General features: G+C 37.7%; 2 protein-coding genes across 2 annotated transcripts in view; one reads left to right on the top strand and one right to left on the bottom strand.

Moving 5' to 3' along the window:
* The window catches only part of LOC109542563 (replication factor C subunit 5), a gene marked incomplete at its 5' end in the record, with an annotated part of 45862 nt that overhangs the window by 1875 nt on the left and 31452 nt on the right, over positions 1-12535 (top strand). The window contains 3 exon segments of the mRNA XM_048664578.1: positions 3799-3863; positions 4215-4342; positions 6189-6351. Of these exon segments, the coding sequence (XP_048520535.1) occupies positions 3799-3863; positions 4215-4342; positions 6189-6351 (356 nt within the window).
* The window catches only part of LOC109542565 (piggyBac transposable element-derived protein 2), a 25553-nt gene that overhangs the window by 8817 nt on the left and 4201 nt on the right, over positions 1-12535 (bottom strand). The window lies entirely within an intron of this gene.

Genomic DNA, 12535 nt, shown 5'->3' with positions numbered 1-12535 from the left:
ATTCTTGTTTGATATGCATTTAGGTGGTGTACCTAATATATACCGTTTGTAAACAAAGTGTCCATGCACCAGTAATTTTTTAGTATTCTTTCTTATCATCTCTTTTATTTCAATTTAAGTAATTACAAAAATATTTCAAGTAAAATTGGCACAAAAATATCATTTTATTATATAGATCTATAGGATTTTAAATATAGGATCGAGAAATTATATAAAAAACTCTCCATACACTAGTGGTGGGTTTATACACGAGAATAAGGATAAGGCTTAAGGCATAAGAATAACGCTTACGGAATAACGCCTAATGGGGTGTTTACAAAGCAGAATAAGGAACAATATTATTTTATGTACAGCCAATCAAATGGAAGCATAGGCTTAAGAAACAATAGGGATGTGTCTGTTGATGTCAACATTAGCGCGGTAAAATACCAATAAAAGCTTATTTCACTTAAATATTGTACATTAAAATGGATTTGTCCACTGAAGAAGTGGTAGTTCTTTTTGGATTAACAATTTCGTTTTCTAACCTCACAACGTGCACACGTAAATACGATGTTTGGCGGTCACGTGATATATTGGAATATAATTTATCTTACAAACTGCGCATGCCTCATGAGAATAACACTGAAATGCATCCGTTTATACGATGATACGATGGTACGAAAGTGTTTCTATTGGTCAGAGATTTTAGCCGTTCGTACGATCCCGATTTCTAGGTGTCCCATGTATACGATAACCTTGGATTGTGAACGATAATCATGCTTGCCGGATTTACAATTTTATCTTACCATACCGAACAACCTCAAGTTCAGTTCTACGACTGAAAAATAATCAGCAATAAACAGGGTTGGCTTGATTTTTTTCAAGTGATTTCAATCATGATTTAAATCACCTGACTTTATATTTCGACTCAAAAAATATAAAACAGAACACAAATAATTCTAAGAAATGAAAATTAAAATAGAAAACGGTACATGTGAACTTAAAAATTAAACGGTAGTATGTAATGGTAAACTCAATAATACTAAAACGGAAATCACTTCTTTTTCTCTTCATTTTCGTTATAAAGTCTGAATAGGAACACTAATTTCCCTCCTTTTTCGATTCCCAATCTGTTCCTCATATCCGAATGAACAAATCCGAATGTGCTGAACATCCTTTCGACAGACGCAGAAGATGCAGTTGCACAAAGAAACTGTTTTATAGTAGGCAAGTGTTTCGCAATTTCCGGTTCATCTCTCTGTGATAGCCACCACTGAAGTCCGTTCATATTTTTCAGCACCTCATCAGAAAACATAATTTATTTGAAAGGACTGCAGCGAGCGTTGAATTTAATAACTAGTAGCAACAACAGGCTTAACATGTAAGCAATAAAGTGATAAGGTGTAAGAGCTTGCTTATAGCGATGTTGACACTTCTGTAGTTTCTCTAAAGATAAATTTTGAGATTCTTCAAACTTATCTTGCAAAAGTTTCCACTGCTCTACGGCAGCAGGTACTGGGACATTTTTCTTCTGGAGTATATCTAGAGCAACAGCAATAGGCTTCAGAAGGCTCAGATACTCTTGTGCTGCATGCTTCAGTTCTTTGTTTGAGACTTTTTTGAAGATAGCAGAATCGATATCTTTTGAGTTATTCTCGCAAATCTTGAGAATGATGTCCCATTGTTTGACATACGCTTCCAAACAGTCGACCACGCTGTTCCAGCGAACATCGCTAGGTAGTACTAGTCCCTTGCCTCCAGCTGCACTAAATTTGGCTTTGGCCATGTAATTGTTGCGGAAATATTTGACAATTTGGACTATGTGTTCTTTGACATCTTGCACCTGTAAGTCCTTACAAAGCAGATTTAGTAAATGCGAAGAGCAACGATAAGTTATAACTTCAGAGTTCGTCCGTTCTAACGTTTTCCTCATTGTGGTCATATTAGCGGCCTTGTCCGTTACAAAAGATCGCACTTGACACTGGAATTTTGTTTGACACGAGGAAATTAAATCGCACACTAGATCAGTAAGGTATGTCGAAGTATGAGGCTTTCCAGAAGTATCAATGGTTTCATAGAGAAGCGCTCGTCCATCTCCCGTTGTTAATGTTGCGCATATGACCGGCTCGTTGTGACCATCCGTCAATCGACATGTTAACTCTTTTCCCCGAAAGAGATGAAAAACATGCCTCTTTTTCTTCAGTATAAATCTCATCCAAAAGGCTCGATGAGTCCGTTTTTCGAGAAGGAGGACTCTATCCAGGTCTCAATAGATGAATGGCTTTCTTGACTTCCGAGTTCTCGATACATCTAAATCTTTTTAATAAAAAATTTTTAATTTTAATAAAAATAAAAAAAATCATGATTTTTGATTAATTTAAAAAGTTTCGCTTGAAGCAAATGATTCATATCGTGGGCTTAAATCTAAAACTGTCTAAAATATCAATTTTTGGTAAATGCGCTTTTAAACCGAGCCAAAAATTATATCAGAATCCTTTTAGAAACTGGGTCATGAAAAACATTTTTTAGGGCACACACACCTTTGAACACAAATACTTATGGAAATTTTGGACCTGGCCACTTTCAGCGTTAAACCCACCATATTTCTTTACAAACGTCTCATTTAAGTCTGTTTTTTTGTAGTAAAACAAAAATGAGTGCTAAGAACTGCAAATTCTTATTTCTGTTAGAAAAATCATCGTAGATTTGTGGACGAAGAAAGAATGTTTTAGAAATATTGACAAAATAATTGGACAATTACATGCCACTGTACAGTACCTACTTAATAAATCAGTACAAATCTACCGGTTTCCATAAGTGCGGCCTCGCTCTGGTCGTCCCATAATCACGGGAAAGTCTAATGTAGTTAGTCAATTAAAAATAAGTTCACCAAGATTTTCAGAAGAAATGAAGGAAGAGTTCTCTCAAAAACTGATAGTCCGTAATCAATAAGAAACTGCTTGCATCGAGAAGGTTATAACGGTCGCGTTGCGACAAGAAAACCATTAAGAAACGAATAGAATTTGCCCGACAACATGTTAACAAAACCAATAAGTTTGGGGAATGTGTTATTTTTAGTGATGAAACAGAGATTAATCTTTTGGTTAGATGTACGGGATAACGTCTGGMGGAAAAAATACACCATTAAAAATCGAGTAGTATTCASTCTAGATTGAAGCACGGAGAAAGTAATATCTTATTATGGGGTACACGTTAGCCAATGGAACATGCGATTTAGTTTTCATTGACTGTATTATAGACCAACGTACCTTTTTAAATATTTTAAGCAATAATTTGCAAGCAAGTGTTCAAAAACTGGACCTTGGAAGGCGTTATTTAYTTCAACAAGATAATGATCCTAAGCATACTGCTATCTTTGTACGTGAATRATGATACATARTGTCCACCAACAACTTAATACACCACCGCAATCACCGGAGATTAATCCAATGGGTATATATACTATACAACTATASAAAATAKTTAAGACTTTAAGAAAGCAACMATTTTTCAAAAGAGTTGTCAGTGTATGGAGACTTTTTTATATAATTTTTCGTTAAAAATATTATTTTATATTTTATTGTTCAAATAAAGTGTTTCATATGGCTTTACTAGTAATTTTATTACTTTTAAGGCGCCTGCCAACATTTACTTTTATGATTTTTCTAGTTACACTTAAATAAAATAGCGAACGTCCAAACAATATTGAAAAATAACTGATGTATGGACACTTTTTTTACTGAATATATATACCTATCTAATGCAATAATTATTTCCATTATTAATATCCCGTTATTACAATCTACTTAATTTTAGGGTTGAAAAATATCGTCCCAGTACTTTAGACGATTTAGTGTCTCATGAGGATATTATAAAAACGGGTACGTTTAATAATTTTCTGTTAAATATTCTTGTAAGTATATGCCCGCTGAACAATTTTTTTGGTTCAGAAATATTTTAGAAACGTATATTTAAATCCCGAAACGTTTCAGTTATCTGCACTATATGTTTCATGTTTGAAATGTTGAAATGTTCTCATATCTCTTTCAACAACTTAACTTAAGTGTATATCATAAAGAGAACCTAGATAAAATTGTTTTAGCGTTTTTGATGAAGATATTTTTGTTTAATACACTTCAACGTAAATTTGGTAGTTTCTTCAGCATGTTTAATTACGACAAAGTATTTAACATATTTTGATAAGTTTTTTTAAATATTTATGTACTTTTCAGTTGGTAAATTTATTAAAGAAGATCAAGTGCCACACTTGTTATTTTATGGACCACCAGGAACAGGAAAAACAAGCACAATTTTAGCTTGTGCGCGACAACTTTATACCCCATCTCAGTTTTCGTCCATGGTAAGTAGTATTGAAAAATACAATGGACTGTGAGATGCATTTAACGCTCTATGTAATTAAACCGTCTATATCTGTAACATGGTTTTTTTAAGTTGGAAGTTTTTAACTAGTGCTTAGAATGTTTAAAGTCTGAAATTCGAAAACTCGTTTACTGGTTTATTCGAATAGTAAAATTATTCCAATATTCGAATATTCGTTAGATATTCGAGTATTAGAATATTCGAGTATTCGTTTTCCGTTCACCGTTTTCCAAGAAGAAAAATCTCAGATCTCATATCATTTTTGGCCACTAGCCGCAACGGATAAAAAAGTGCCTTTGTCGGCACATTAATAATATTGCGCGGTGTTACAATTATTGTAACACCGCGCAAAAGTTGATGACGCGAATCACCAGAACACAGAGACGTAATTTTATATTACTGTAGTACTGTCTCGAATTCCATTCCTTGAAACAAATAACATGTTCAAGCAACCTTTCTGAAAAACTTAAAACTGATAAAGTTAGATTAATTTTTCACAAAGCAAGACCACCATTCTGTCTAAGGGCACCCGCAGACCAGCGACTTTTGTAGCGCGACAGTTTTGACGCTGAATATGGAAGTAATTATTTTAAACAGTCGCGCACACGATCGACTTTTTATAGCCGCTTCTAGCGACTGCGGGCGAGAGTCCCCGACGATGGAACTTGTTCCATTCGCAAGGTTAGACGCAGCAAATACTATAGACTATAATACATTCAACTCAGTGTTAATTTTGTGGAAACTGTACGGATTGAAGTACACAATGTTTATAAGTGACATTTACGTTTATTACTGATACTACATGACATTTATATCAGTCATTTAATAATATCATTCCAAGCCCGACATTCGAACACGTGGTTGAAGAGGAAGTCTGAGTTGTCGTTTTATGTCAAAACGGCGTTTTAAGCACAGCGTAGATACCTGTTCCTGGCTCCCACAGTACTCCCCTCCGAATAACTTAGTTCGGGGCAAAACCAACATTTTTGCGCAAACCACGATATGTTCGGACTGGTGACGGTTCGGCATCGTCTTCGACTAGTTGATAGGCAAATTTCTTCCATTGACCTGGATTTTGTAAAGTTGGTCGCTGATTAACGCTTGACGACAGAATGTGGACCGGTGTAGGGTTGTTCCAGTGCTCTTTTAACTTTGCTCCTTGATCAACCATGTCGACTAGCAGGCTGCGATCGCATATTTTCAATATTGGATCGAAATTTGTTTGCACTGAATAGCGCCCCATACACGAGCGAAATATGTGTCATATCTGATCGTATTAATATCGTTTTTCATAAAACCGCTCAGAAGGAAATAGCAAAGGTTTCGATGTGACGACCTTAGTGCTGAAGCAACTGGTCCTTAAATCTTCGTGATGTAGTGGTCGAACACGTTGAACAAGATAGTTACACAACTGATTTGCTCGCAACGATGTCCATGCTTCTTTTAAAATTTAGTTTGACCTCATTTGCTGCACTATCACTGCACTCGAGTATTTGTTGGATCTTGCTCAACAACATGTAAAATGTTGATATTCAAATTGCCCATTTTCAGCTCTTCTCGGTTTTCCTACGATATGTTTTGGCAATTAATAACTCATTCAGTCAAATGGAAGATCTAAACCCAAGAAACTGGAAAATGTAGCAAAAACAACAAAAAAAAGCGAAAACGTCTAAAAGATTAAAATGTACAATATTCTTAAGAATCTTCTTATCTCATTGACAAAAGTTATTTGAAAGTATGGTTTGTTTCAATGACTTCTGTATACAGTTTAGCAAAAATTAACTTAGGAGTATATAATATTCTTATAGAGTCGCTTCTTTTTGTAGGTACTGGAACTAAATGCATCGGATGATAGAGGTATTGGTATTGTCAGGGGACAAATTTTGACTTTTGCTAGTACGAGAACCATTTTCAAAAAAGGTTTTAAAGTAATCATTCTTGATGAAGCTGATGCCATGACTATGGATGCTCAAAACGCTTTAAGGAGAAGTAAGTTATTTGACCTGTAAAGTTGAGCATTGTAGTGTCATATTTTTATCAATTCTAGTTCTTTTAAGCACTGAACTGAGTTAGTTGGGTATACAGTAGGTCACTCTATGCCCAACTAATTTGTAATGTTTGAATTATCAAAATAATTTTCTAACGGTCTAACTTGCAACATAAAGAATTCCGTTAAAGGTTAACAACTTTTATAAAACGCATATGCATGTATATGATTTTTGTGAATCAGTTTATTGAACACAAGTATTTTTCCTAAGCTAAAAAAAATCAAAGTGTGCAAATGGTCTTAACCTAGGCCTGGGTAACACTGTATTGTGTGGCGCTTTCGTGTTGATGCCGCTCTGTGCGTCAATGCGTTCGAACTTCTCGCCGCTTACGGTGTAACACCTTGAACCTTGAATAACACTTCACATTTAATCTCATTCAATATCGCATTCATCACATTATTCGCGACACTCTCGGCAGGAAAAAGTTAATAACCTACACCAGTTCGCAGAGAGAAGGAATAACGGGATGACAGGATTCCCATGTTAACATTGGAAAAAAGCCCCCCACCCCGCACGGGGTGTTGAGAGATCTGACGGATTTCGCACGGGCTTTTTAAAATTTTCGGTAGAAATACAAACTAGCCAAAGTTTGATCAAAGCTAATTTTTTAAATATAAAGATAAAGAAACGTACATGAAATTTCAAATTAGAAAATGTAATAAATTTAACTAACATCCAACACTAACTGGGTGTTTATTCAAATTACTGAACCAAATTTTTTGCTGTTTCATCTAATGGGAAGCTGAAAAATGTTTCTCACTACGCAAAATATTTACTTATCTGTTACGGGCCAGCCTCATAAGCGGTGGGGTTATAATCATCATCATCATCATTTTCAGCGTGTCTCGGTCCATCCTTGCACATACGCTTCTCCAAGTTGTCTCAATCCCGTTCTGTCAGCTGTTCTACTCATCCATTTCACTCCCGCTTTCCGGATATCGTTCTTCCTCCTAGTATTTGGTCATCCTGGGTTTCTTCTGTATCCCCTTGGTCGCCATGCGGTCACTTTCTTTGTCCATCTTTTGTCCTCCATTCTCATGATATGTCCCGTCCATTTCCACTTCAGACTTGCCACGTGTTCAGCAATGTCAATGACTTTGGTTTTCTGGCAGATCCATTCGATGGTTTTTCTATCTCGCAGTCGTATTCCCAACATACTTCGTTCCATCCTTTGTGCAATTCTTAGTATATCCATTATTTTGCCGTTTAGAATCCACGTTTCTGTGGCATAGCTTAGGTTGGTAGCACACATTGGTTGAAGACCTGGGTTTTGAGGTGTTGTGGAACTTTTCTGTTCATTTCTGCCAGCTGTATGTCCTTATCAAAGGATATTTTCTGTCAAAGATATATGTATTGAGCGACGACCTGCACCACACTGTTGTCACCCAAATCAACCATCGTAACGTCAAGCGAGTTTGACATTATTTTTGTTTTACTCGCATTGATCCGGAGACCGTGACATTTTGTCTGCGAGAAGTACGATGTCCTCTGCAAAGCGTAGATTATTCAAGTGTTCACCGTTGATGTTAATGCCAGCATTTTTCCAACCGAGCGTTTTGGATATATCCTCTATGTAGTAAATCGTTTCGGCGAGATTGTTGTCAGGATAATCGCTTACGGTCCAACTATGCATACGGACGATAGTCTCTCTTCAGTAAAACGAAAGAAAAAGCGATTGAGCGCGCACCGCTTAAAAGCCCAGGAGCCCAATTCTAGAAACTGATGATCGGCGGTCTCATGAGAAAGGAGGGCGCGGTTCTCTTGTGAAGCGAATATTCGTATTCTCGAACGCAATCGAGTAAACCCACCACGCAACTTCAGTAGAACAAGCCTCTCTTACCACACTCTCTTACACTGTTTCTAATACCCCATTTTTTTCAATACGAATTTTGCGATTAATGAGTATTTTAAAGAAAACAATTTAGTGAAGGAACTTCTTAGTTGTTTGTAAAATATGAGCCATCTTATGGGTTTACTAACAGAAAGTACAGCTATCTTGTATGGAATAGTTCTCAACAATTTTCAGGGTAAGTTTTAGAGTTCGTAATCGTGTATTATAGTAGAAACAATTTTAGAATTACTAAATTTGTAGTTGCATAGGAATCAGAAGAACATCCCCCGCGGCACTTGTATCTATCAATTAACGCTTTTGATATAAGTGATGAAAAAATTGTCAAGCTTTTAAGACTAAATAAGCAGCAGGGGCTTCAATTAATAGATCAAGTGACCGCATATCTTTGAGCACCAAGCAGAATGTCTTCTATAAAAATAAAAGTAGGCCGCCGGAAGACTGCAAAGATAAATTGTCTGTTATAAGTATAAAAATAAAATTCTGCATAATCAAAGTCCTTTTTTAATAAAATATCATAATTTTTTTCACTTCTTCACTATAAATTTGTTTGGGTTGTTTTGTTGTCTATTTATAATGAATAATTGCAAATACATATTAAAAAAAAGAATAACTTACTTATTTTATATTATTATTTTCTGACGTTTCGCAAGCACGAGTGACTTGCATCCTCAGAGGTGGTTTGCTTGAGAGCTTACACTGTACTGACTCCGTTTCTCGGGTGAAGTCCGTATTTATGCTCCGGTAGTGATGACGTGGCTTGTGTCATCTGCATCGGCGCATTATGTTGTTTGTCGTTATGCTCCCGTGTAGTGGATTATTCTTCATGTCCTGTTCCGTTTCCTTTTCTTGCTGGCTTTGCGTTGGTAAGCGCCGGAAACCATATCCGGTTTAACGCCATTGTCTCTTCTTTCCTGTTGAAGTTGTCGCTGTTTTTTTGTTGTGAGAATTTCAACGGCTTCTCGTATTAGTCGGGGGCGATACCCTGTTGTTGTGGCCAGAAGTTGAGTTCTGGGTTTGAGCCAGAATTGCAAATTTAATACTGTGTGCTCCCTCTCTGAGGGCATGTTGCGCTGGCGACTTTTCCACATATCCCAATTTGCCATTTCGTCGATCTCCTTCGATCCTTGTCTAAACCAGTCTCTTAGTGGTTCTTATGTAGACGCTTTCACAGGTCTTCTGTTCTTAACCGACCTTAGATCTTCGTTATGGGCTTTGTTATAAATTCTTATTTTTCCTCTCGGGCGTGAGTATGAGCGGGAGCTAGTATTTCGCGGCTAGCGTGAAAGATTTTCGAACGATCGATGGACGACACAAAATCACGCACACTCAAGTTCCACGGAACAACTGATATATTAGAATAAAATCAATGATCTTACAATAGATAACTTTGAACATAACCTTGATGATAATTAGTTGAAGGAGAGAAAAAATAGAACTGAGTTGTGTAGGAGAAAAGCTGGTGTAGGGGAAAGCTCCTGAAAAAGGGGACCGTCTGGAGTGATCACTTCAGTAGGGAACCTCTCAGCTCTTCCAATGAATAGCGGTTGTTGATATGTGAACAAAAAAAGATCCACAGTCAAAGGGGCACCAAAATACTAACGGAAATTACCCAAGCTCGGCTCCAATCAAATTTAAAATAGTAATAGAAAAAAAACTTAAGGAGGTGGCAGTTGAACCTAAGTGTTTCCGCTACAAATTAAAATTAATTAACTGAACAACACTCAATGCAGGATGAACCTTAACTGAATACAATTTGTGATTAAAAAAAAACTTGAAATGAAGTCACTAGAAAACAAAAACAATACGATTGTCACAAGCAGTTGGGCGCCAGTATGTTGTTTCAGTAACATACAACTCGTTTTTAATCGGAGGTCTCGATCTCAAACTTCAACCACCATTGGTAGTCTCAAGACCAAAATACACAGGAGCTCTGTAGCACGGTAACTACGTGGTCCTGCGTGGAATTAGCTTGTCTTCAATGGAAAGCTCTCCAGGAATAATCTCGATATATAATTCACAAAAATGTACAAAAGAACCGACCATGCGGTGCGAATACCCCAAAAATTGACTTCTCTCGTCTATATCTCGACCTCGAATCTGAATTTGTCCGACACCAAAAATCCTCTCTTCTTTTTCACGGTAAATCAAAATCATGGACTCGATTGGTCATCCTGACGAACATGTGATCAGCTCGCTATGTGGTCGATAATTTTTGTACCGAGATAAGGCTGGTAAAACCTTCTCGGTTTTCGGTTTTAATGGCAAATTCGAACTCCTTGACAAAACAATTATATTCAAGGCGCATTCGCTTGGCTACAATTAAAAATGAACGTAACAGCTTGTAGATTCTTTTTATGTTATGCCTTCCTAGGTTCTTCCCAATTCTGTCCGTAACTCTAGGAATGAAAGGCAGAAAGGGCACTTAAGTGGTTTTACTCTTTTCTGCACGGTTCACCCCCTACTACTCTTTTGATGTCAATATGAGAGTATCCGTTTTTAATCAAAAACCCTTTTCAAATGTTGTAGTTCCGCTGTTAGGTGTTGTAGCCCACATTTTCCTGGCTCTACCCGTGAGAGTATTGACGATTCCTTGCTTTTGACTCGGGTGATGTTTGGATAGCTTGTGGAGATATCTGTCCGTGTGGGTGACTTTTCGATCTACCTGATGGTCCAATAAGTATAGGATACTTTCGAAGCACATTCAGGCGAACTGCAGAAAGGACAAAAATGATCATCTCAATAATATCTGCAAATAAGATTGAGAACTACTTGCAAATACCACACAGCCGAAAGATGCGTTTGCGAAGATAAAATACATACCCCGCAAATTCCAGCCCCGCACCTGGGCGATCTGCAACCCAACGGCAACCTAAAAACAGACATAGATGAGGTCACAGAAGTCTGGAGGAAATACTGTGAGGATCCCTACAGGGACGAACATATTAAAGGAGGTACACGCGGCCATCAGGAGACTTGCAAAGGATAAGTTCCCTGGAGTTGATATGGTTACTGTGGATATTCAAAAAACACTGAGCGATGAAGGAATACAAGTAATACACTTGATCTGCCAAACAATATGAATAACAGTGTGAGTGTCGCCCAACGAAAGGACAACCTCAATTATTATTTCCCTGCACAAAAAAGGGGCAACATCCAATTGCGGTAACTACCGTCTTATCGCTCTTATGCCCCATGTAAGCAAAGTCATGCTCCACATTATAAATTCTAGACTACAGGCTTTCGCTGCTTCGCAAATTGCTCCTGATCAGGCTGGGTTTCTTAAGGGACGTGGCACAAGAGAGCAGATACTGAACTTGCGCCAACTGATAGAGAAGGCTAGGGAATATTACACGCCCATGAATACCTGCGTGGTTGACTATGTGAAGGCTTTTGATAGGGTTAAATGGCAGAAATTGTGGCCAATCCTCATAGAAATGGGAGTGCCAAAGCATATCGTCCTTCTGATTAGGGGTTTGTAGGAAGAAAGCACCGCTGTGGTCAGAGTCGATATACATCTATCGGCCGCATGTAAAATAAGGAAAGGTGTAAGGCAGGGTTGCGTATTTTCACCACTATTGTTTAGCCTATACAGCGAGAGTATCATGCGCTACGTATTGGATGACTGGGACGGAGGAGTAACAATAAGCGGGAAGAAAATCTCCAATCTCCGATTCGCGGATGACACACTGCTACTGGCGCGCAGCGAAGATGAACTCTGAGTTTAGAGAACTGAGCGCGTGAGTCTGGAGTGTGGTCTTCGAATAAACATCTAGAAGACGAAAGCGATGATTGTTGACCTCTCAAATGATGACTGGCCAAATATCCTTAAGGTCGGGAAATATTATGTCGTCGAGCAGTTTATATACCTGGGTGCCATTACTAATAGCAAGGGATGCCGTGAACCCGAAATAAGGTATGGAAGAATAGCAACATAACACGTAACACGAAGATCAACCTGGTCCATGCGCTGATCTTTTCTGTATTTGCGGCGGAGACACGGACACTGCGTGCTGCTGATTCGTTCGAAATGTTGTGGTGGAGGAAAATGTTTGGAATACCCTGGACTGCACGACGTACCAATATCTCTTTTCTTAACGACATCAAACCCAAACAGGTAATCGCAAGTCTGATTTACTCTGATCTGATCGCATATTGAAGTTTTTCGAACATACAGGGTGATTCAAAATTGGCGTCATTCCTCTGGAGGTGTTTGGCGCTGTTATAGGAGTACAAAGAAAATAGTAAAATACATTAATTGTTAAAATACATTAAT

The sequence above is a fragment of the Dendroctonus ponderosae genome, unplaced genomic scaffold, assembly GCF_020466585.1.
Source record: "Dendroctonus ponderosae isolate FM_Combo_2020 unplaced genomic scaffold, Dpon_F_20191213v2 Dpon_F_20191213_3, whole genome shotgun sequence".
Taxonomy (NCBI): domain Eukaryota; kingdom Metazoa; phylum Arthropoda; class Insecta; order Coleoptera; family Curculionidae; genus Dendroctonus; species Dendroctonus ponderosae.
Note: the sequence above shows the minus strand (reverse complement) of the source record. Positions and strands in the feature narration are given on the sequence as shown.